The sequence below is a fragment of the Morone saxatilis genome, unplaced genomic scaffold (assembly GCF_004916995.1).
Source record: "Morone saxatilis isolate NCDOM2014 unplaced genomic scaffold, NCSU_SB_2.0 Contig2, whole genome shotgun sequence".
In the NCBI taxonomy this organism is placed as follows: domain Eukaryota; kingdom Metazoa; phylum Chordata; class Actinopteri; family Moronidae; genus Morone; species Morone saxatilis.
This window is the reverse complement of record NW_023339762.1, coordinates 5,696,787-5,722,978: the sequence shown is the minus strand read 5'-3', so window position 1 is coordinate 5,722,978 and position 26,192 is coordinate 5,696,787. Positions and strand designations below refer to the sequence as shown.

The 26,192-nt window shown below is 40.6% G+C and overlaps 1 protein-coding gene across 1 annotated transcript in view; it reads left to right on the top strand.

Annotated features, from left to right (window-relative positions):
• grm8b (glutamate receptor, metabotropic 8b) overlaps window positions 1-26,192 on the top strand; it is a 126,294-nt gene that overhangs the window by 15,304 nt on the left and 84,798 nt on the right. The window contains exon 4 of the mRNA XM_035665793.1: window positions 21,710-21,926. Coding sequence (XP_035521686.1) covers window positions 21,710-21,926 — 217 coding nt within the window. The remainder of the gene's footprint in view (window positions 1-21,709; window positions 21,927-26,192) is intronic.

Here is a 26,192-nt window from a genome sequence, read left to right as displayed (position 1 = left end):
CTTTACACAGAATGCAGGTTTAACACATTTCTGTGTTTGGTTTCACTTTACAGAGACGGAAGCATTGTCCATTAAATATACTGTCAATGGTTATACTGCGTCGTTAGTGCTAATTGGCCAACGTTAGCATGCTAACATGTTAACCATGATGAATGTGGCAAACATTATGTCAGTGTTTTATTATGTTAGCATTGTCAGCCTGTTAGCATTTAGCTCAAAGCAAAGCCTCACACTGCCACCAGCAAGGCTGTAGACTGTCAGTCCTTGTAATTGATTTGTTTGGAGGCCACCTGGTGGCAGACTGACTTAAAACCCTTCCGTCTGTTGTTGACACTTTAGAGCAGGTTGTGATTATTTTTGACACAACTCCTGACAATGTGATGCTAGTTTGAGGCACGGGTCCCTGCTGGTTTTTGGAAGAAAAATCAGACTCCTTCATGTTTTTATTGCTTTAGGAAATGCTGCAGACTGAAAAAATAACTCATGACAGAGTCTGACAGCAGCAGATTAACATTTTAAAGCTGAAGTGAACAGCTGCAGGTTTGAATCTCTCAACAGGATGCAGGATTCATGTGTCTTCACCAAACAAGACTCCTCTGCTGGTTAAATCCCAAACCCGGACTCAAGCCGCCCCCACCATTGTCTGGTTCTTGACAGGAGCGCTTGTGGTTGTTAAACAGACCTTTCTGTGTCTCTTCTCTGTCTGATTCTTGTTTTTTTTTTTATTTATTTAAAACGCTTCCGGAAAAGACAAAGTAATTCAACAACAGAGACAATACCTTTTAACAGCATTTTTCCGAGCAGCCAAACAAATCACCACTCGCCCCGCCGCGCCTCCAGCTTTCAGCTAAATGGTTTTCTTCCTGTGCAGAGGAGGCTATTACCTGGACGAGTCCTTCAGTGACGGTTTAATCACCATGTCCCCCCTTTTCTTCTCACACATCAAACTCCTGCTAGTTACTCTGTTTGTTGTTTTTCTTTGTTTCCTTCACTGACCTCATCCAGCACAATTAGCACTGGGAAGATAAAGTAGATTTAGAGTAGACCTTTCCAGTTTTAAGGGACATTCCTGATCTTTTTTTTCCAGCTGTATTGCTACTTTATTCTGGATTCTTTTATTACAGATTCAGAAGTTATTCTGGATTAAGGATTATCTTTGGCTTTATTAAAATAACATTAACAAATTAAGTCTGATTATCCGGCAGCAGTATTGTCATTATTTTCAGGCTTATTCTGGAGTTTTTATTTACCCTGACTTTTAACTGTGATTGTTGATGTTTCAGGGTTATCTTACTTTCCAGGGACAGACATAGGAAAGGGAATCGAGAACCGGTTCCAGTAGAGAGCCACTTCCAAATTGACCAATCCATTGGAATCATTTGCCTCTAAGCTTATCAGTTCATTTTATCAATATCGATAGTATGTGCGCATTACAAAAAGACGTCAAACTCGTGGATCTATGCTGCTTGCAATAAAAAGGAGTCATGGCGGAGAGGAAAAACCGGGCTAGAGAGTAGCTTAATTTTAAATATTTCAAAGATTCTAGTTGTAATGTCTATAAATTGATAAATTCAAGTAATTTTAAGTGAAAACACCAGTAATATGCCGAAACATCTTTCTACAAAACATGGGCTTCAATTCCAGGAAGTGCCACAGCTTCCCAACCAAGGTTAAATATCCTACGTAGGCTATGAAGAGTTCTTCCCCACACAGAAAACTGATCAGGAATCAATAAGGGAATCTGTACAGAAGCTGTGTCCAGTTTAAGGTTGCTGACTTTAAATCAGGTTTGGATTTCTTTGGTCTTGAAAGCAGCACCAGTCACACTGCTGCATGTGTGTACTGGACTAAGATGTTACACACATGAATGCTGCAGGCTGCAGATGGTCGCAGGACGCCGGGTCAGAATCAAAGCGTGTTGCTTCGTTTCTCTCCGGGCCTCGGGATGAAGATGATGTCACAGCATGTCGTTGCTGAAGTTGTTCTTCCAGATTACCATCAACCGGCTCCTCAGATCGTCTCTTCACGTCACTCCACAGCAGCCCAGCGTCGGCTTGACATTTTGGGGTTAAGCTGTGGGAGGACGGCGCTCCCCGCTTGCCGCAGGATGTGATTCTCGCTGACAGGCGTCTGCCGACACCACCGCTCAGCGCCGGGTTCAGCAGAAGCTAAACTGGACAACCATGGTGGATGGAGACACAACTGTTGCCTGCTGCTCTGGTCTTCAGGAGCTGGAGATTTTAGATTTTAGATGTTTTACTGAGTCTGCAATATTTAATTCAACCCTTTAATCTGCAGCAATGAGTACACGTGGTTAGACTTGTTAGAGCTAGCTAAGACTTATCTTAAAAACTTAACTTAAAAATTATCTTTACAGTTATTCCTACATTTTTATTTTCATTACTGTTATTTTTGACATTTCATGCATAATTATCAGGGACATAATTAGCCTCAACTTTTTCCTTGGCAGAGTTATGGTTATTCTGGAAATGAAGAATTATTCTCATTATTTCTGTTATCTGTTTTTTATTTTACAGATTTGTTAGGATTATTTTAGATTTATTTTGGAACATATTCTTTAGGGTTTTCCCCCAAATTCTCACGGCTATTTCCAGTCCTTGTAATTAATTTGTTTGGAGGCCACATTGTGTCAGACTGACTTAAAACCCTTCCGCCTGTTTTGATGACAGATTTGTTGACACTTTAGAGCAGGTTGTGATTATTTTTGACACAACTCCTGACAATGTGATGCTGGTTTGAGGCACGGGTCCCTGCTGGTTTTTGGAAGAAGAATCAAACTCCTTCATGTTTTTATTGCTTAAGGAAACGCTGCAGACTGAAAAAATAACTCATGACAGAGTCTGACAGCAGCAGATTAACATTTTAAAGCTGAAGTGAACAGCTGCAGGTTTGAATCTCTCAACAGGATGCAGGATTCATGTGTCTTCACCAAACAAGACTCCTCTGCTGGTTAAATCCCAAACCTACTACTCAGGTTTAGTGTGGACTGGAGAAATAATTACATGGTAACATCTCAAACTGTTACAACAACTCATTAAAAATTAAAAGGTTAAAAAAAGTTCATATTCTAACAAAAACAGAGTTAAATTTGAATGTGATGTTTAAATGTAGTCATTAGACATGTCTCAGTCATTCATATGTTCTCTGTCCCGTCATCCTCGGAAGCTCTCCCTCAGCGCTAATGCTCCTGACAGCTCCCAGCTGCTGATTGGTCCACTAACCCTGACTCCCCTCCTCCCCTCTCCTCGGGGTGATCCTCCCGCCTGACTGGGGATCAGCTGAAAACCTGCTGCCTGTCATCACACTGTCACTGTCACACACAGAGAGACGCTGAATGTACCAACCGCTCACATTCAGCCCATGTTAGTCCGGTTCAGCAGTAGATCCTCATTTATCTCAGATTGCACACAGGAAGCATCAGGAACATCCAAAACTTTACAGTCAGCTGAGCATCGACTTTACCCCCGCTGCTGTTTTCCTGCCCTCTCCACCACTTGTCGTTTGAACAGTTTAAATCCTCCTCACTGGCTAAAACCAATAGTTCAACATTTTGGGAAATACCTTTTATTGTATTGATTTCTGAGCGGGAGGTGACAAGATGGATGTCAGTGTCATGTCTGCGTGCAAGTACTGAGCTTGAGTTAGGACATGGTTAGCGTAGCTTAGCATGAAAACTACATAGAAAACAGGGGTCACATAGCGAGCAGGGCTCTGTCCGACATAAAAAAAAAAAAAACCCAACATCTCTAAAGCTTACTGATTAACATTGTCTTTGTTTTACTTCTATTTGAGGGATATCATGTTTTGGAACTATGGCTCCCATCATGCCTTGGGGGATGTAAACAGGAAGTGTAATGTTACCATGAAATGAGTGCTTTTAGCCTTTAGCTGTTAGCTGTTGTTGTTTGCATTGTACCGTGGTTGTATCTCTGCATTACTCTGATACTGAAGAAAACTGAAAAGTATGATTATTTTTACACACAGGAGTTATAAGGATCTTTTTTTCAAAGCAGAATTATAGACATTTATTCACAATGTACATGGCGATTATGATATGGTCAGGAAATGCGAATCACACTGAATCTTTAAATATTCGTGTCCAGATGTGACTGAGTTACGGCTCAGAGAAGGAGTGAGACATGGTCTGTGTGTCGAGGCCACTGCTGCAGATACAACAGCTGACTGTGTTGATGAGCAGCCAAAACTACATTCACTTCCAGTTGTTTTCAGAACATGAGCAAACACCTGTCCCTTTCACCTCCTTCAGTATCTTTGCCTCACGTCTCATCCTCTCTCACAGTTTTAACCCACATCAGGTTAGTTCCACTGGTGCAGAGCCTGGTCCATCAGCACCGTTGCTATAGGTATCTGATTGTTGGCTAAAACTGCTGACCTGAACTATGTTTGCATTGGACACATATCAGAACACCTAGCAGCCAGTGAGAGTATCTGTGAGTGTAGAGTGACTTGAGGTAATCAAGAGGACAAAATCGTTTAGGTTTTAACAAATTATATGAACATCACAAAAATTTTACTTCTTATTTAAATATGAAAAAACACTCAGCTTCTGTACAATTTCATGTCTAGCAATTTCAAGCCAGTTTAGGCAGATTTTAGCTTGACACAAAGTCAAAACATGCTTCTTAAACCAAAAACTGAAAACAAGTGACCCTTTTATTCATCCACCTGAAGCTCTGATCAGTAACCGTCAGTAAGTTGCAAAAGGTCACTTTATCTGTGCTTAATGTCACTGCATCAGCACTGCATCAGCTACCTTCTAACGTGAGTCACACTAGCAGTCAAATTTTTGTGGCCTTTTCCTTTAAACTGACCTCTGATCTGCGCTCTGCCACCACTGAGTTCATTAAGAAAAGAGGCCGAGGCGAGAACGAGCTGCTGATTTACTTCAGCATGCCAAATGACAAACCAGATACAGTATAAAGAGCGCTGGCATTTCAATGGCATTTCAGTTTTCTCTCCAGGATTTGCAAATGATGTAAAGATAATTATTAATTACAAGAGCATATGTGATGATTAAGTCTTGACAGAAAGTCTTTGGTGCTTAGACTCTACAGGAATATTTTTGTGATCAAGGGGCTTTTGCCCTGAGCAGCAGAAGATAAACCCCCCCCCATGGAGTCTAGACACTGGTGGTGGTGGCAGAGGACACTGCTGAGGCACTAGAGGAGTGAATGCATGATAGAGAGAGAACTACAGGCCAGTATGCAAAAGAAAAGTCTTCCTGACTGAACTTTCATAAAAAACTTCATTAAAACATGTTTATATTCTCAGCAAAACCTGCAGACTGAGGTTTATTCATCAGACACATAAATTAGTTTCAGTCAAACAGTAAAAGAATCCCAGTCCACACATGAGACGGGAAATAACGGGCTGTAACGAGTAGCTCAAAACTATGAAGCTTCATTCATAAGGTTGACATTTTAATTCTAAATCAACATTCGAATGCTGTAAAAACGTAGTGACCAGGTTACGTCACTGTCTCTGTCTCTTTCCTCGTGCTCTGTCCTCTGTCTGTCTGTATAAAGAGCTGCAGGTTTGTGTGTCTCTTTGTTGGAGAACGGGCTGAGCTGCACACACACAGCGGCTTCGGCTGCATTCCCACCAGCAAAGTGTGGCCGTGTTTGTTTGTGCTTTAGAAAGTAACCACTGTGAAACTATCAGAAAATAACATTCTTTTTCTGATTCACTGCTTTGTCCTAGCTAATGCAGCTCCCTCACCTTATTAACTCTCTGCATGGGACAACTTTGAATCGTGTCTTTACAAACAGCAACCAACGAATCCTGCTCATTCTGCTTTTAAAGACCCCCAGTTAGGGTAATGACGTCATAAAATCTGACATCAGACACTTGAGGCGTCATTCAGGAATGATGGTGGTCTTGGTGAAAAAGTCAACATTAACTAAAAGGACGAGACATGACAATGTCGGTTTCATTACCAACTGGAATAGTTTGACTACTTTGGAAAATACACTATGTACGTTAATACGAAATGACTTCCTTTCCTCAGTGTCAGAGGAGGAGGCCGATACCACTGTCACATCTGGCTGTTAAATATGAAGCTACCACCAGCAGCTGGCTAGCTAAGCTTAGCTTAAAGAATGGAAATAGGGGAAACAGCCACCCTGGTTCAAATGTAACTAAACTCACCAGTTAGCACTTCTAAAACTCCCTAATGGGTTATAACTCGTTTGTGTAATCTGTACAACAACCAAAGTGTAAAACAACACGTTGTGGTTTTACTGGGGGTTCCTTTATGATGATGATGATGGTGATGATGATGATGACAATAATAATGCAAGTAATAATATACTCAATTTACAAGTAAAGTTTTGCACTCAAAATCATATTTGAGTATAATTAGCTCTACCTTTACCAGCAGCAACATTAAAGTGATGAACACATTATTACATTAATAATTATAATCCACTAATATAATATACAGCCTACATTATTCTGAAATTAGTACTTTTACTTTTGGTATTTTAAAGTTTAATGCAACATTTTCTATACTTTTTAATTAAGTAAAATTTTTAATGCAGGACTTTTACTCATAACAGCATGTATATACTGTGATGTTGCTACTTCTCCCACCACTGCTATTAAAAAAAAATATGGTTGGTGGACACCCTGAACTCTGGCTGACGTCCAGCGTCCCTGTTTCTGATCACAGCTGGTGGTGCTGAGAGAAACTGTCTTTATGAGGACATCATGCTAAATGTTGCGTGGTATTTGTGGTATGTGTATTAATTGGAATGGCCAGGGTAATTTATATCTAATATTTATTCACACAATGTTAGAATGTTTTACACCAAACTTGAACGCCAACATATTGTATGTTGAAAGCAGCCACAGCAACAACACAAGGGGAGGACGAGGGAGTCAGACAAGTCGTACTCGTGGCCTATTCATCATTCAGTAGCCATTTCATATTTGAGACAAGCATGTGGATAACGATGCACTTTCGACATGTTCATATGAGACAGCAGTCTGACTGTCCACTAGCAGAGACTCCAGTTGGCAGTGTACTTCAATCACTTCACTAATAAACCTGAGGATTACAGTTATGTTTCGCTTCATGATCAGAGAAAGTTTTTGTTGCATGTCTCCCTGTCTGTCAATATTCCCACGCTCCCTCTCTCCCACACATCCATATGAGCTCTCTCTATCTGTCTGTGATTTAAAAACCATTGAATGAATATGACCTTTTTCAGAGCTACCTCTACTTATCTATTTTAATGTATAATCAAGAGCTATGACCAAATCACACATTCTGCTGTACAGTATCCCTACAGCGGCAGTAACTACATGATGTTATCTATCTGTAGCTGGCTGGATTGAACTCTGTGTGACAGGATGATCAGTGACCTGAAGTCTCTGGTTACTTTGATTCACTTGAAAAACTCTCCAACACCTCCAAGGTATTCGTGAGCAATTAAAATTGGAAAAGGTCTGACCTGCGCGTCGCATCACTTAACATATTGATAATTACCAGATAGAAATACTGGTGGACTACACCTATACGTCCAAGTAAAAAGGGATAAAGTGATAATTCCTGGTTTTAGGGGGTGCTGCGGCCCCCTCTGCACCGTATACTGACGCTTTCATGCACTAAAAATGTGCAGCCATTTATTCGGCAGCTTCCTCTTATATTCCTCTTCAGCTTTGTTGTGTTTGTCCTATAAGAGGTGTCAAGGTGTGAGTCGTGTTCAGCTCAAACATCCTTTAAAAGAACATTACAGGTTTTATTAAAGGTTCTTTTTCTGCACAGCGCAGCCGAACACAGACAGTATAGACACACATGTAAGCTACTATTTCTTTCTAATTCACTGTTCAGTTGTGAAGGATGCACTGTGAGAGAGAGAGAGAGAGAGAAGAGAGAGTGTGCTTGTCTTTGTTTGCCCCTATTTCACAACAAAACCACCATTGTGGAACATTATTCGTGTATATATGCGGGGGCAGTTACATGCAGACCATGTTACGCTGAGTTTAATTAAATGTGTGAATACAAGAGTACAAGAGTAGAGGCCTGGTCACACATGCATTTAAAATGATGACATTTTGCAAATTCAAATGGAATTGCCAGGATTAGCTGGATTTGCTTTGGGCAAAGTAAATCCATGCAAATTTTTACTGTTGATTTCAACCATGGGAACTTTCACACAGAAATGTGCACCGTTGACCAGCAGCAAGCTGTCTTGATAGAGCTGACAGTCCAAAATGTAGGGAGGTATCGTGGCTTATTAGTTGCAAGCCACCATTTTATTTCCCCTCCTCTGTCGGAGTGTATAATGCTCCACAACAGAGACATGATTGACAAGCAGTTATGAGACAGAGTTAGTTAGCTTCAAATACATCTTTTGAACAAACTTTGTTAACTTATTGTCCTGTCAGTGAACAAGCTAATGTGCTTGCTTGCCAGTTACCAAACTTTTTTTCCCACTTCAACAGAATCCTTTAATGAAATGTTGTACAGAATGCCAGAAGAGTAAACGGTTCAGTTGCTACAGATAAAAAGTTGAAAGAAGCTCTGATTTATTGTGAATGTCCTTGCTGGCTAGCGTGTTTTAGCTCGCCAGCTACAATAGTTCATTCAGTAGCCTAGTCCTGTGAGTAGGCCAGTCACTACCTTACCAAGCTTCTCGAACCAAATGTTTTGCAAATACACGCAGATTCATTTCACATTCACTTTCTGTAAATACTGATGGTGCCCAGCATTGTGACAGCAGAAAAACTAATTTAACATTTCATATATCATATAGCTGTGAGAAAAAGGAAATACAAACACATACTAGTCCAGCAGGAGCATTGATGGGGGAATTTAAGATGAGGATGAGTGCTTCATCATATGTCTGATGCAAGGCTGGATGTGGTTTATTAGGGGCCCACCTCTGGCCCAATCTGCCTGACAAGTTTGTTTGTGTCTTGATTGTGGTAAAAAATAAAAAGTCAGACTCAGACAGTCTCTCTTCTGCAGCACAGATGAGCCCTTAAATTTTATCCTTTATCTGGTCACGGCTCTAGAATCAGAAGTTGTAATACTTAAGTATCAGCAGGTTTAATAAATCCATGGCACTGTCCATGGTGGTGAAATGGCACACCTCATTATAATGCTGCCCTCCCAGCCTATAGGTGGTCTATATACAGCTTTTCCATTAGCACCGTTAAGGGCCCACTACAGGTGCTCGCCCCCTCTGCAAAGAGACATCAGCTCCATGCCTGAGCCTTGGCTAATAGTAGACTGCTCTTTACAGCAAGGAATATAAGGGAGCAATAACACTGAGGTACTATAGGTTTGGCTGACATAAAAGAAAGCCCAGCTAAGGAGAATGGAGGGTTTTAAAGAAAAGTTTAGCTATTATTTGGACAATAAGGAAATGTTTTTGGTTTTGCAATAAGAAAAGGACACAAGAGTTTGACTAACAATAAAATAAGTACCTTTGGTGTGTCATCAACTTTGTTGTCTTCAGTGGCTCTTTCCTGAGCAATTGAAACCAGAGTATTTCTATTGGAGTGGAAAGTATGAATCATGAGTCTGTCTACCACTTTGATCCAGGCGTCGGTGTTGAATTTTGTGATTGTCCTCCTTGTCAAGAGAAATGAGTGTTCATCCAAACTCATGCTGCTGCAGTTGCTTTTAACCCACCTGGCTGAACTACTTTGTGTTTCCTCTGCGGGATTTCTTTCTCATGGTAAGTGGATGGCTCTAGAAGCCCTCAGTCATTCAGTTATTCTCTGTTATTCTGAGCAATCAACACATTTCCTGTCAATTAGATCACTAATAATATTTGGAAATGTGGAAATAATTGGCCAATATGATCATGAAATCACAGCATCTGCATTTGTATCCACGGGAGGATGAAATGTACAGCAAATCCCAAATACAGACAGAAAAATGAAGTCAATGCAACGTTTTAAACAAAGTTGAGTGTTTCAGGAGACATTTTCCTGCAACTTCTCTTTACTTTTAAAATATGAATCACTTAACAGCTGCACTTAACATTTCCCTCTAAAAAGGTGCTAATTTTCTTCCTCTATAAATCCTCCAAACCTGCTGAAATCCAGCGCCCACACATAATGAGCCTCTGCTCTCGCTTCACCGTCGCCCCAAAAAAACCCACAATTAAATCTGAATGTGGTTGGAGCCTATTGTTATTTAAAGAATGGTCAGTAATTAGCTGTATTGAGCAGAGCTCTCAGAGGAATTGTGTGTTTCCTCTGGAGACCGAGCCATACATCACTGCTAAAGCGATATCGAGCTGAACACGGTGGAAACTACAAACCTGATTGTCTCTCAGCAGTGAATGAGGAGGAAGAGCACAGGTTCGACAGGCATGGTGATGATGATGATGAAGATGATGAAGATGATGAAGACTAATCAACAATTAACTTTATCAATTAATCCGTAGATGAAGAAAAAAATCGTTTAATCGTCTCACCTGTTAAATGTAAGAAAATAAATGTAAAAATAATAGTGAAAAATGTCCATTATAATTTCCCACAGTGTAAATTGGTGTGTTAAACCTGCTTGTGTAGCCCAGATTATAGCCTGATCGCAGCAGTTTGAGCCAGGCATTGTACAGTTGTGCTCACATTGTTTCTAAATGACCTCAAACCTTTATTGGCATTTCTGTACTGCAATTTTTTATTTTATTTATTAAGCTCCCCTCTACACTTTTTTTTATTTATTGGCCAATGTATATATCTATACCAATATAATGTAAATGTGAATGTTACAGAAACAATTACTAGTTATCAAAATGGTTGAATTTTCTCTCAATCGACTAATTGATTAATGGACGAAACATTGCAGCTCTAGACAGTTTGATAACTCAAACACCTTGACATTTAAAACAAGTACAGCCTTCAGTATAAACAAAATAGTTCCTAATGAGAGGTTCTAATATTTAATCAACCCTCAATCTTGTTTGGAGTCGTGGCACACAGTGTCGGACTTTGAAAACCCCAGTTGACCAATAGGTTAATCAATTAATCAATCATGAAAATAGTCATTAGTTGCAGCTATTTGAGACTGTACAAGGTGTCGTTTCTAATAAATGAGGTTAAGCATGCAAAACACAGCTGTAATGCTCCTTTAAATAGCAACAGTTACCATGGAAGACTGTTCACATTCCCCGCAAAAAAGAGGGAAAGTCCAGGCTTTGTTAAATGACTTCCTATTCAGACGAGCTGAAGCAGCAGCTCCGGATAATCATTACAGCAGGGAAGCGATACGAGCTGACAGAGAGAGAGAGAGAGAGAGAGAGCGAGAGCAGGGTGCTGCTTCACATGGTCATAAATTAAAATTGTCGGGCTGACACTGACGCTGGAGCTAATGAGTGGCAGGGATGAAGATAAATGTTGTGAACATTCCCGGCTCATGTCAAGGTGAACGGATAGAAAAATCAACGACATCTCATTTAGGCTGCTTCAGGACCCGTACCATGCCGAGAACTGAAACGGTTAAACTGTGTTTTCACAATGTTTTCACCTCAGTGCTGAGAGCTGATCCTTTCATATGCTAATATGTTTGAGCTGCAGCACGTTTCCAATTAGGCCTACTGAAGGTTTGTGCATCCATCTGTCAAAGAAAGAAAATAATCACAAACCTGTGGCTGTATACCTGCTGGCTCTGTGTCCGTGTCTGTAAATGATTAGTTTCTCTGATAAACTGTCTCACTCTCTGATGAAGTGAGACAGCTGTGAAGCCACTGGTCCTCGCACAGTGACTGTATCTAATTATTCTCTGCAGAAGTTCAGTGTTTGTTTCATCACTTCTGATCCTGTTTGCTTCATGCTGACTCAGCTGGGCTGTAATCCTTCCTCTCTGCAGGACAAACACTTTGTATGCCCCCATTTCAACACAGCAGTGATCAATCTGTTCAAACTGAACTTAAATCAATACTTAAAAAGTTGAAAGAATGATCAAATCTTGATTGATCTTCTCAGGATTACGTTGTTATGACTTCCAGAGGCAGCCTTTTTCAAGCTCGCTCTCTCACCACCCAAACAATGCCCCAATCTCACTCCTTACAGTAGCCGTGTTCCACTTGTAATAACTTTAATCTAGCACCATCATCAGGCCAGTTTTTAAATTTGTCCAATACTTTGGTTAATGTCCAAATACCTGCAAAACTGACATGACATTCTCATTAACTGTACTTTGCTTTCATGGCCAATTAGCACATGTTAGCATGTTAATATGCTAAATGAAGATGGTGAACATGGTAAACAGTATACCTGCTAAACATTAACGTGTTAGCATTGTCACTGAGAGCATGTTAGCATGCTTTTAGTACAAAGCACCACTGTGTCAAAGTGTAGCCTCACAGAGTTGCTGTAGACTCTTCGTCTTGGTATTTAGTTTCGATTTAGTTTTTCTGTACTCATCGTCGACACTCAAGTCCACATGAAACGAAAATCAGTGCTATTTGCTTACACATATTTAGATATTTCTGGTAAAAACAGGCAGCTAGGGAGGGACTTGTCGCGGAAGCCACAAGCGCTGAATGTGTGTTACCTCCCCCTGAACAAGCAGCTGTAGCGGACCTTTTGGCTGACCCTGCCCGACTGGTAGCTCCCATTGAACAGCATGGCCAGACAGGGACTGAATGCAGCATCAGATGCCAATGGAGAACAGACAGATGACAGGGAATAAAATTACTGTTGGTGACAGTCAGCTTATTTTAAGTCATATTAGATTTCAATATAAAAATACAAAGAAATTGAGTTTTTATAATTTTCTTGGCATATATTGTTTAATAGGTTACAGTATTACTGGGAAGGCAATCTGAAAGGGTTAAAAGTAATTTTTTATTTTATTTTACCTGGACTTTAAAGCTGCAGTAGGTAACTTTTTGCTGAAGCTTTTACTATATCCTACATACATGAGACAGATAATCCCTCCTAGTGCTCCTAATGGAATCCATCGTGCCTGAATAAAAACAACCAATCACAGCTAAGAAAGATAGTTGATTGTTGAATATTATATAGTTATTTTTATAAAAGTTACCTGCTGCAGCTTTAAGAGGATGTTGTGAACATGAGTGTTTTATGAAAACCAGCAGCATAAGTAATGAATACTGGAAGTATGTTGATGTAGATGGCTCCCAGGGCTGATTCCACAGCAGCCTTTTGTTCTACTCTGTCTGATCATCAGTCGTCTGAACAAATAAAAAACTCTGAGAGGCTTCACAGCAGCAAGTGGGTCAGTCAGTGTTTGAGGCCTGGATGTGTTAAAGTGGGACAGCCCAAATAAATAATATGTTAAAAAAAATATACTTACAATGCAGAAAAAGGCTGCTGGAGCTTCTTTCTGCCGTCAGCTGCTGACAGAGAGAGACTTTCTCTGTTGGTTATTCCCCGTCGACTCAACACGCTACGAGAAAAACTGACTACAACAACTGTCTCCAGTTTAACCAAGAAATAAATCTACTGTTGAATCCTAAATCAGATAATCTGCCAGGGGTTAAAAAGATTTCATCATGACAATGCAACAAAACCTATTACATTGAAAAAGACAATTTATTATGTCGATATTTAAACGTGATAAGACTATAATATCGGAGACAGCTTTTACAATGCGAATCAACTCTGTTCTTGTGACATCCCTATATCATATACAGAACCTTTTATTTACCATCACATTGTTCCTATGAATCCATTATTGCAACACATTGCCCCAATTACCAAATACATGTAATACACTGTACACGTAATCACCTAGACTCTGGTTGGCTTCTTGGTGTTCCAGAAACGTTAGATGCAGACCTGTAGTTTGAATATCATAAGAGAACTATTGTCTCCCTTGTAGAATTCAAACAGATTGAAGGTGTGAACACAGTGACGACAACCTGCAAAAACAGCTGTTTACACATGAAATTCACACAGCACACACAAGTTCACATCCTCCTCAAACACTACTCCACTCTACACTGTCTGAGGGCGAGAGACACCCACACACATATTTCCATATCTGACTGTATATCCATAATGCAGAAGCTCCTCTCTACACTCCGCTGAGCTGATGTGCTGAACACGAGTGGAGAAAATGTTTCTGAACTGAAGGGCCATCCTCAAAGCTGAGCACTTTACATAATCCCCACAGGGTGGACATGAGTTGATCGCTTGGTGTCTTCAGCAGGACGAGGACAGAATCTAAACAGAAAACTTTAGGCTGAGACGTTCAGAAGATAGTTTGTTTTATGTTTCCTCAGCGGGCAGGCTGGATGCTCTCTGGCCAGCTGAGACGGGGCATCATTTGCAGTTTGCAGCGGCTCAAACTCCTCGCTGCTGACACCGGGTGAGGACTGCCGTCTGCTGGTTTTTGGGGGCCAAAAAGCCAGCCGGCTGCATCAGGACCAGCTGGCTGTGGCCACTGAGTCAGCAGCAGGATAGACACATCACACAGTGTCCTCCGGCAAAGACAGGTCTGAGAAAGGACTGGACGGAGCTCAGAGGAGGAGAACAGTTCAGTCAATCGATTTTTGGCTGTCGGCTGGTTTGTTTCTCGGATGAATAATATGGCATTGAGCAGCATCCGAGTGAGGACAGGTCTCAGTTATTTTTAGGAGAAAACAATACCAGTACATTTGTTTAGAGATTTATTTCAGACTTTGAGAATCAAAGAAAGGAGATGAAAAAAGGTGTAGAGAGTGTAGAGAAGCTGTGAAAGCAAACATGAAAAATACGACTGTGAATCCTGTTAAAACCCCATCAACATCTTTCAAACTCACGTTGTTTGTCCGAACTCTGTTCAGACTTACAGAGCTTTATTTTAAATTCTAGTGAAGATCCCAAAGTTTCGAAATATATTAAATCTGTCAGGATGAATTTCAGGGAATTGTATCTAAAATTATGCAGCCGACCTGTCAAATGTCTCCATTTGATGGACTGATGCTGATATTTCGGTGGAAAGATCATGATTCTCATTAATATTCTTAACAGCTGATGTTCCAAGCTGGTAGCTTATCACTTATTTGTTTTGCCATACAGTTTGAATTTAATGGCTGCCTGGATTATGTCTCCATAGCAACATTTTTTTTTTTTGTGAGGGAAATACTATGTTTATGCACCATAAAGAAACTATGTTTCTCCCTAAATCTGTTAAAAACGTGGGGTTAGATATTCTCATATTCTAAACTCCAGACCTAATTGTTCTGTGTTATAGCTGATGTAGCCAGGGGAACCTTGATGCCTCTACTGAATGGAGTGAATTACCCATTAGGTCTAATTAGAAAATACTTTTGTACTATATTTCTGTATAAGGACCTGACTATCCCCCAGCTGACATGGGAAAAGTATCACTTACGTTTCAATCAAGTCAAAATCTAAAGAAACTTCTATGTTTATCGAGGTTCAAAATCATGATGATGAATGAATCAATGATCAGGTTAATTATCAACATTGATGCAATTAAATCCCTAAAATCATATGTGACATTTTCTTGACCAATTTCCTCTCAATTTCCTGCCTCACAGTGCTGCAGCAAGATAGTAAACTTTTAGTCTGATTCACATCAAAATGAGAGAAGCCCTTTCTCCTCTACTGTATAGTCCATTCTTAGTGGATGTGCACTGGTGGCTTCAAATTTCTACATCACACTGTACTAGTTGCACACTGGACCAAGACTGACTTCCAAACTATTTGTGATGTCTCAAATCATGCTCGTAGATACACAGGACAGTTGTAGTTACAATTATTTAGAACTCAACACACGTTGACTCAGCCTTTAAGGACCAGTGTGTAGAATTTAGTGGTATCCAGTGATGATGTTGCTGATTGTATAGCCCTCGCCTACCAAGCTTATTAAGATTCTTATTTTCAGGTGAATATACACTAATGAAAAACAAACCTATATTATATTCCATTTCTGCCACATTCTGTAAATAGATCCGTGTAAATCTTGCACACTGGACCTTTCATATACAGATTTAGTGTCATTTTGACAACATTGAAATTTGTGGAAAACATTGGTATTATATAATAGGCTCGATCAGTATTTGTGTTTTTTCAAAGTTTGTGATGCCTCTGAACTGAGTAGAAATGATAAATGGATTGCTGCGCCTTTCTAGTCTTCTAACAACTCAAAGCGCTTTACACTACATGTCAACTTCACCCATTGACACATATTTATACACTGAAGGCAGTGGCTGCCATGCAAAGTGCCAACTGCTCATCACAAACTAACTAATCTCATTCTCACACACACACACACACACACCCACACGCACAGCCGATCCAAGTGCATTGCTAGTCTTCTCCCCAGTGTCTGAACTGTATGATCTGACTGTTTGCTGCAGACACTCAGGAGCTGCTGTGTCGTCTTAAACAGCAGAGACGAAGAAAATAAAGAACAAACAAAGTTATTTTCCTCTTCTGATGTTGACAGAGGATCAGTTCTGGTTTAAACTTGTGTCTAATCACACACTGAACTTCAGTTCACCTTGTTTCCTCCAGTGAGCTTCAAAAAAGTGAACATCATCAGAGACATGTGACCCAGGTTGATGTCGAGTTGCATTACACAGGAGTGTGTTTTCACTCTCACACTCTTTATATCAGACCCTTCTGAGGATCTGAAGAGCTTCAGACTTTCCTTTTTTCCTCAGCTGTTGCATGAAGCTGGTGTCGACCAATCAGGACACTTTCCAGGTTAAAGCCTTGAAATTTCACCAAAGTTGGAGCAACAGACTTGTATGTGGTGGTATTGTGCCCTTAAATAATGTTCTCCTTCCATTACATTTCCATGGCTGGTTTTCGTGTAGTTCTGTGTCTTAACTGGTGCTGTTTTATATTTTTTTAGCCCACAGAGAAACATGTTTAAAGTTGATTCGTAACAAAAAGCTATTTAAAAAAGTCAAAGAATCTATTTTAAATTAAATCCAAGAGTGGAGCAAAAAATGGCTAGTTTGTCCTGGGGGTGGCACACAGAGGAACGGAAATTGGGTTATTAAATCAAAAACATTCCAGTTCTGGTGGGATTAATTATGTATTAATTAAGGTAACAATTGAGAAGCAGGGCTGCCGCATCAGTTGATACTAGCTCTTTTTAATTTGAGATAATTATCTTATCTTATCTTAAAGCTGTAAGGACCTTTTTATTTTTTGGGAAAAAAAGCATTTAGAATCTCACGTCAGTCAGAAAAATCATTCAATTCTTAGCAGAACAGTATTAAGTACCATGACCTTCATCTCCTGGTAATATTAAAAGTTAATAATGCTGGTAAAATAGTGAAAATAGTGAAAATAGTTCAACTGTACAATAGTACACTAATACAACTAGTACAATAGTTTAGGAAAAAGGAGGACAATAGAAGACCCATAGAACATAAATTGCATGTGTTCTTTAATTTCAGGTATTTAAGTTCTGGTTGTTGGATCTTATTTTTTCCAGCAGGGTCTTTGCAGCGTGGCACTGAGTCATTCTGACTTCTCCCTGAATTCAATTTGATCACAGCGAGAGAGAAACATTAAGAGAAACAGAGCAGTGGCAGCAGTAGTCATGTAGGATTTTACCTCGAGGGCGAAGCTGTTTATTGTCCAGGAAAGAGACAGATGACAGTAAATACAGCTTTACTTTAAATAAGACAATCAGAGCGCCGAGTGAACCATGATGGACGTGTGCTGTCACCTCAGATGGATTTCCTCTTTCATCGTTCAGTCGGGCAGAAAGCTTGAGGCAGTCGCAGGATGACGAGCATCAATCACTGTCGCAGGGAACAGCCTGAGACGGCAGAAAACAGTCAACGTGTCCTCTGATGTAAAGATGTGTAAACATGTGCACACACACCAGTCTGTCCTCAGTGTGAGACCAGGTCTGATGCAGGTCCCCGGGATTAGAGTAAAGGTCTGGTATTGAGGGTAAAGAGCGCTGTCAGGACGCCATCTATCAGCAGGTCGCTCGGCCGCCGGGAAATGACAAGTGCATCAGCTGCTACTTTTGCTTCACGGTGGGCCAACGTCCAGGTCCAGGTCATTTCAGCTGTTTGTCCCACTGAGACCTCCTCTGACTCTGAGGAGCTTTACTGAGACTACAGCCTCTTCAGGCATTTGTCTATAACCAATCCATTCAGGAAGTTGAGATGTTGCGATCGCAACAGCTAATGCAATCACTGCAACTTTGCTGCAAATGTGACCAATTGTTGATTTCTGTGCAAAATGTTGAGCCATACGTCAACAAACGGACTTTCTTGTCTCTAGTTGTGAAGATGCAGACCATGCAGAGATGTGCAACACGAACGTCTCACATTTACCTTCCAAACAGTACATTTTATTCTCACTGGAACAAGTTGCCTTCAATTTTATTGCAAAGAAACCCCCCCAAAACCTAAAAACAACATGCATCGCAATTATTTAGAAAAGCTGCCATGAAACCAGGTATTTTAAGCCACAACAATCCCAAATGCAGCCTCCATGTTGACACAGCCGAGAATTTAGACAATCAGTCTAAGTTGGACTGTCAGGCTCTGCTGTATGCAACAAGCCTGAATTTTCAAATTTCTGTTTGTTTCATGTATTCATTTGAGGAACGTTACAGTCTCCTCAACACTCCATACAGACAGGATGTTTTTGTCTGCTTACATTTTTCATCTCTTCATTGAACGTTAAAGTCACATGCTTCATGTACATCATGATTTATTCACTAAGTCTGTTTCCCTTATAATATATATGAAGCCTAAAAGGTTCCCACAGTCCGGAAAATTCAGCTCAACAAAAAGGGTATCTTGGGAAAGTTTGAGACCTCCACCAGAATTTAAAATAAAGTTTGGTTAGATTTTAAGCCTTGATGAGGTCAAAACATTTTTTTAATACAATAAGACAGTACATTTTCTAAAAATGGCTCCAATCTGCAGCTCCAGATCAGCTCATATATTTTGAGCTTCTGTTCTTTGCTCAAAATAAAACCCTTGTGTGCACGACCACTGAAGACCCACAGTGTTACTTCACATGGATGTTTCTGAGTTGGTGATTGCACCATTTTGAGGATAGAGATGTATTTGCAGCGAGCTGATCAGCAGGGTGTCCAATTAGGCTAATTAAAATTGCAGTGCTCCAGTTGTGGCAGAGACTACTTCAGAAGCCACCAGCAGGGCGTGAGTTAGATTTCTCCCTGAGAGTCCCTCTGCAATTGATTTAATAACACATTTGTAACTCTGTGTGAGTACAGCAAGCCACTCATTTCACAAACCACATCACAATTATTATTATCATTACTGTTATAATTTGATGATGTCAATTTTCTTACCCACAAAGCTCGAGTCATAATGTTTTATCTGTTGTGCCAGATTACTCAGAAGTAAGCCCATCAGTTGCCTTCCTCTGGAGGCTTTCCAGTCACGTCAAAATGGGAGTAGACCAGGGATCAGACTGGAGTAATTACATGAGAATGTGTATGTTCACTCACATGCTCACATCACAGGAGGGTGATATCTGTGAGTACAGAACAATGTGTTCATCAGGAAAAGCTCAGCAGTGACATAATTTATATTAAATGGGCTAAAGGCAGTAAGGTCCTTTTAAAGACAGGAGCAGCGTGTGTTAATAAGAGTTTTAATGGAGCAGCAGCTGACTGAGCATCAATAACTAATGTGTTGTTTATTCATCCCACAATGCATCGTTAATGCTAATAGAGAGTCCCCATTATATCTTAAACCATCTGCAGTTATTTTATTGATCATGGCACCTCAGAGTCCAGTCCATGTGAAAAAGGTGTCAAACTTGGTAAAATTTTATTTAGAAACTTTTAAGCAAGCCAGGCCATTTTTGACAGTTAATGCTGCCAGGATGTTTTTACACTCAATGATTTTTTCACACATGGAGTATTGTTTTACTGACCGGTCACTTACAGGAGCAATGAATTCATTAAACAGGGCTAACAGTGGCATTGGCAACAGGGCCACCACTAAAGGGGATTGTGCAGTGCCGCAAAGGCGCACCCCATTTAGACAAACTGTGCTTTCTCTGAAGGAAAGTAAATATTGGAAATGCCTACCACTTGCAATAATGGAGTGCATTTCATAATCCCACTTTTAAGACCCATCTCAAACAATGGCTTAAGGTAAATCTGTGATCTTTTTTTCACTGGACATATGGAGGATTTGAATGGTCTTTTTAAACATGACCACGGTCATTCCCAAATCTTAACTAAGTGGTTATTATCGTAACCATTAGGACAAAAATGTTTTTTGTGCCGTAACCTTAACCATAATTGTTTTCTTTTAGAGACAACAATGTCGTCCTATTGGTGAAGGACATCGACAAACAACATATTTTGTTAATTTAATTTGGAGAACTCATTGTTGTCTCATGGAATGGGAAACCTGAATCTCCAACCAGCCATCAGATAAAGAGGAAGCGTTTAAAGTGTCTAAAATGTAAAGGCTCAGTAAAGGATTAGAACCTCAGAGGTGTACTTCGTGTTCAGTTCTGGAAGAAATAAACTTCAGCTCCTTTCCAATACCTGCAGCGCTCTGATAGCGTCAACTCTCAGACCAGTTTGTATTTACAGTACAGGCCTTTAATTTGCTGCCTGTCACTGAGTGAGTCGGGCTGAGTGACATTTGTATTGCTGTCAGGCCCTCAGCCGTCCGTCTTCCTCCCTCCTCCTCCTCTATGAATCCTGATGAGGCGTCCGGCGGCGCTCGGTCCAACACGCCAACCTCTGACTGAAGTGAAATCAATCGGCCCTTCAATCCTTCTCTAAAGGACCATTATCCAGCCCCGCTGGGCCTGTCGGCCTGTCTGTTGCAGGATCTATGACCTGATCCGTCTCTCTAATTCACACGGCAGAGTTCGCTCCACTCTAACAAGAAGCCAAACAACAGGAAGCTGGGATTTAAGGAACTCGATTTGTTTAAATCTCAACAAATATACTGCAGGATGGTTGGAACGACATTAAAAAATTTAACTGAAAGCGCATAAACTAAACCAGCTTCTGGTGATGTTTTTAACCTTCCTGCCTCTTACATTGAAAGAATGCGAAAAAAAATAGCTTTTTTTCTAAATCAAAATATTTCTTCTTCTTTTTTTTCATCCTTTTCTTCCTCTGGCTCATATGAACTGACCACATTACATTTAAAAATGATAATAATTTAACCAGATTGTGCATATACAAAGACAGGGTGTACTTATGAGAAAAACAAAACAAAAACAATACAATAATGAAAACAAAACAACCAGAAAAAACTGTTAAGCTTTAAGATAAGCAAACACCAAAACTTTTACCTTTTATCAAGTAGTTTTACATGAATGTATTGGCGCTAGTAAAGGCTCAGAATACATCTGTCACTGCCTGTCTTAGTAGGCTTTTAAAATGAACTAAATGAATCTGTGGCTGTTTAACTGTGGTTAAAAAAGGCAACAAAAAAGGGCTAAGTAGAAGAAACTGAAAATGATTTAGGTTCATTTCACTACCGTTTTCTACATAAGAATTATTATATATTGTATTTTTATATTGGCTGTCTAAATCACAACACAGTATGATGGGGACGGTGTGTTGTCTGTTTGACTTTGGAGAAATCAGGTTTGCTACAGTGTGCTTGAACAATATGTTATTAAAACTATAAAACTGTGGACCAGACTGATTTACAGTGTCATCTCGCTTTAAGCACCTATAGTATGACTGCTGTTTAGTAGTTTTAAACTAACAGTTAACTCCTCCATGTCCCCACAGATTCCTCAGATCAGCTACGCCTCGACAGCTCCAGAGCTCAGCGACAACACGCGCTATGACTTCTTCTCCCGTGTGGTTCCTCCGGACTCCTACCAAGCTCAGGCCATGCTGGACATCGTCACAGCGATGGGCTGGAACTACGTGTCTACACTCGCCTCCGAGGGAAACTATGGCGAGAGTGGCGTTGAAGCCTTTGTCCAGATCTCCAGAGAGTCAGGTAGGAAACCTCGAGATCTGAATGTTCTCTGCCAGAACTTATTGATATCTGAGGGGATTTGTTTTACTTTGAAAATCAACTTAAATTAATTTACTTACAAATATCTCCTGACATGGTAGAGTGATGGAGCACAACAGCTACACTAGACACTCTGGAAGCTGCTGGTTGTTAAACTCACTGTACTCATGCTTGATATGTGTTGATGAGCATGGCCGTGCTAAGAGAGTGCCGCTCATTGAACGCGCACTTTCGTGAACTGAAGGTATCCGTTTGCAACTAATGAATGTGAACGTGAGGGTCTCTAACTACCACAAGAGTTACCTACGCTCATGCTCATGTCGGGTTAAAACTCGATATATACTTCTCCAAACTGGGCTTGTGCTAACAGCCATTTACTGTAGATAATACACTAGCTATGGATGAGTACCTTATAAGTTATCCCTTTTTAAGTGAAGGATGATCACAAGAAATCACTGATAAAGGACCACAAGCCAACAGCCGCAAAGTTCTTCCACCCATGTCAAATCACAGTATTTTGTAAATCAGCTCATTAAAAAAGGTATTGATGATGTGATGTGATTACAGCAGGAGTCAACAATGTTTTCTTCTCAGCTGGTCACTGTAAGGTAATCAGACCCGCTCGCTGATTAAAATGTTATCGCATGAAGTTGACATTAATTTGATTATAAGAGGTGAAATTCATCAGCAGGCATGTATTACGTATATGAGATCAGCTGTGTGTGTGTGTGTGTGTGTGTGTGTGTGTGTGTGAGCTTCTTATCTTAACAGCTGCAATGATACAGACTTGACCATAACATACCAGCTTATAACCAGCGACAGTAAAAGGTAAGCCCAGTCACTGTAGTCAAAGCCAGTGGGGTGTTACCCGAGGAGCTCGGGCTCTATTTGTGTAAGGAAATAAATTCACATCCAGAAAGCAGAACAGCTGATATACCATGAGCTCTGTTTCAGTAACACATAATGTATCAGGATGTATCAGTGTATTGATTATATATCTAAACTACAAAGAGCATCATGTTACAGCTCATGTTTCTGCTCTACTGATTTAGTTTATTATGGCAGAAAACACCACTTTTTGTGCAGTTACTTCAACCTGCAGTACTTGTAAAAAAAAACTAAAAAACTAAAAAAACAAAAACATTACAATATATATGATAAAATAAAATTAGATTTTTCATCTCCCCCTGCCACGCTCTCTTGTTCTCTCCGTCACTGTAACAGGGTTTACAACCTTGCTGCTGTAATACCTACATATTTACCTGTGCCTGCGACACTGCTGTAATCTCTGTGTAAATGGCAGCAGCAGCAGTAATCATGAAGAATGACTGCGATCGAGGCGTTTAAAAAGCTTCAGATTAATAACGAGATGCTCTGTAGAGAGCAGCTGTGGCTCCTGTGCGGGATCAATGAGCTTTCATCTCGGCTGCTGCTGTTGTCTCTGCACACACACACACACAAAACAGACACACACACACACACACAAACTGCTGCACATGAAACTGGCTTGAATATGTATTTATATCAACAGGCGTGAGGTCTGATGGTATGAAGCCTCTCAGTTGCTGCAGGAACCACAGGCTGCGCAGTTCATGGAGGAATTAGTCCCCATAATCAGAGGATGTATTGATTATAGCTGATAGCTGATTAGCTTCTAATGAGTAGATTGTGGAAAAGCACTTATTCGTGATTAAATTACCTTACACTCAAAACAAGAGAAAATGACTCATTAGGTTGACTTTTCAATATATGTGTTTAAACCCCTGGTGTGAAAAAGCCTTGTTGTGTTACATTAATAATTAGGCTCATAACTGTTTCCCGTCACAGTTGTTTAACACGGTTTAAAGTCAGCTCTGTTCCCGAAAAGGAAGCACATCAAAGTGTGTTTATAGGTCTTAGGGAGTACTATTACTAATGTGAAAAAGGTTGTATAGAGCCTTTTTCTTAGGCTCCAGAGGAAGCTGCGCATAAATGTCCTTAAGTGATGTCACTTGAGTCAGCCTTGGTTCGTTTGAAGTTTAAAAAAAATGGTAGTGTGGCGAGAAGTAAGCTTACAACATCTGTAGCCCATTTTTCATCTCTCTTTGAGGCTAGGATCTCGAGACTACGTTAGCTATTAACTCTTATTAGCATAAAAAACATAGCGTGTTTTTAATGTTTGTCTGCACGGTTGCCATATTGGGGAGGTCAAGATCTGCTAGTTAGCAATGCTGCCGAATGCTACGTTCAGCATCAAGTCACTGGAGCCGTTTGACTTCACCAAATGGGAAAAATGGATTAGGAGGTTTGAGTGCTTTTTGCAAACTAGTAATCTCAACTTTGATATTGACACCAGTGCGGACGTGACCGACAAGAGGATGTGTATGTGAGTAGGTCTGTGGCTGTTAATTTACAAAGCGTTTGATTTAATATGCAGCAGAGTTTTCTATGAGTCGAGCATACATTTTAAACATCAGTATCGTAAGCGATCAACAAGTGAACTACGTAGCTTCCTGGGAATAGTAAACCAGCTGGAAGTTCATTCCGCAGCTCGAGAGACTTAATCTTAAAGAACAATCACTGGTTCTGGGGAGTCGACCAAGACAAAGCCTTTAGCAGCCTGGAGCAAGAGATATCAGGCAAACCTGTGTTAGCTGTGTATGACGCAAACAAGGATATCAAAGTGTCAGCAGACATGTCTTCTTTTGGACTAGGTGCAGTTGGCTGCAAAAGTGGAGCAAAGACTGGAGGCCTGTCACCTATGCTTCACGTTCTCTCTCACCAGAGGAACAGAGATGTGCTCAAGTGTAGAAAGAGGCTTTGGGGCTCACATGGGCCTGCAAAAAATACAGAGACTTCTTCATAGGCTGGCACTTTAATAAACCACTGTTGAGCCTCCTGGGGGCCCAAGCTTTGGACGCCTTCCTCAAGGATCCAGTTTTTCTGGATGAGCCAGAAACTTAATCTCAATCTCTCATTCCCCCTGGGAAGAACCTGTGGACAGCAGATACACTATCACAAACACAGACATGCAGACAAAGCGCATACATCAATGTATACATCAAAGCTTCATGGAAAAGATACTAACAAGTGCTTCCGACATGGGCAGTCTGAAAGGGCATCTAAAAGCAGACATTGTGTGCTCCTAGGTCATGTGTCAGGATGGATGGCCAAAGTTCAGCATGTGAAGGTTCATTAACTGAACTGGGCAGAGCACGTCTTCCTTACTGTGTCCGATGGTCTCCTGTTAAAGGGGGACTATTCCCACAGCCTTTAGAAACGTCATCCTCTTTAAGCACAGGAGTTTCTCCCAAAGTCCACCGACATTTAAGTTTACCTCAAACCTATGTTTGCACGCCATGGAGTTCTGGAGATCTTGATGACTGACAACAGGCCACATTTGTCAAGAAGTCACATTTTAGCCTTTGCTGCAGTATATGAATTTAGACATGCGACCAGCAGTCCATGATACCCCCAAAGCAACGGACGGACTGAAAGGGCTAGAAAGCTGCTAAAAACCTCAGCAAAAAGGCAACAGAACCTTATCTTGCTTTGCTGGCATATTGTGTCAGCTCAATCCAAAACGGCTTCAATCCAGCTCAACTGCTGATGGGACGCCAGCTTCAATCTACTGTGCCAACCCTCACATCCATACTGAACCCGTCACTCCCAAACAGCACAGCTGTCATTTGAAAGGAAAAGGAGAGGAGTACAGATCAAAAACTCTTCAGCAAGCATCACCTAGTGCATGAACTCAAAACTGTCCACCTGGAGAACAAGTGTGGGTGGCTGATGAAGAGTAACAGGGACTGTGGTGGGTGAATACTCACCTCACGGTCATACTTGGTGGATGTGTCTCATGGAGCTGCTGGCATGGAAACTGCCATCACCTTAGCCACAAAGACAGACCCGAGAGCACACAGGATACTTAGATGCCTGCACCCACACAGCAGCGTCAACCAACCAACCAACATCCAGACCTAGTCCAGATCACGCTACAGTCAGACCCAGATATGGCAGAGAAGTTGTGAAACCACATAGACTGGATTTGTAAACAAAACTGACAAAGTAAATAAAGGACAATATGAAGTAAAAAAAAAAAAAAAAGGAAATCACGCAATGTTAAAACTAGGGATGAGGATCGAGACACGGTAGCTCCGTATCACCGAAAACATTTTACCTCCAAACTATTTTAATTATATTTAACCTGAATCGTATCTGCTAGATAAGTAACTAGCACTTTACAGCTGACTAAAGTAATGTTACTAT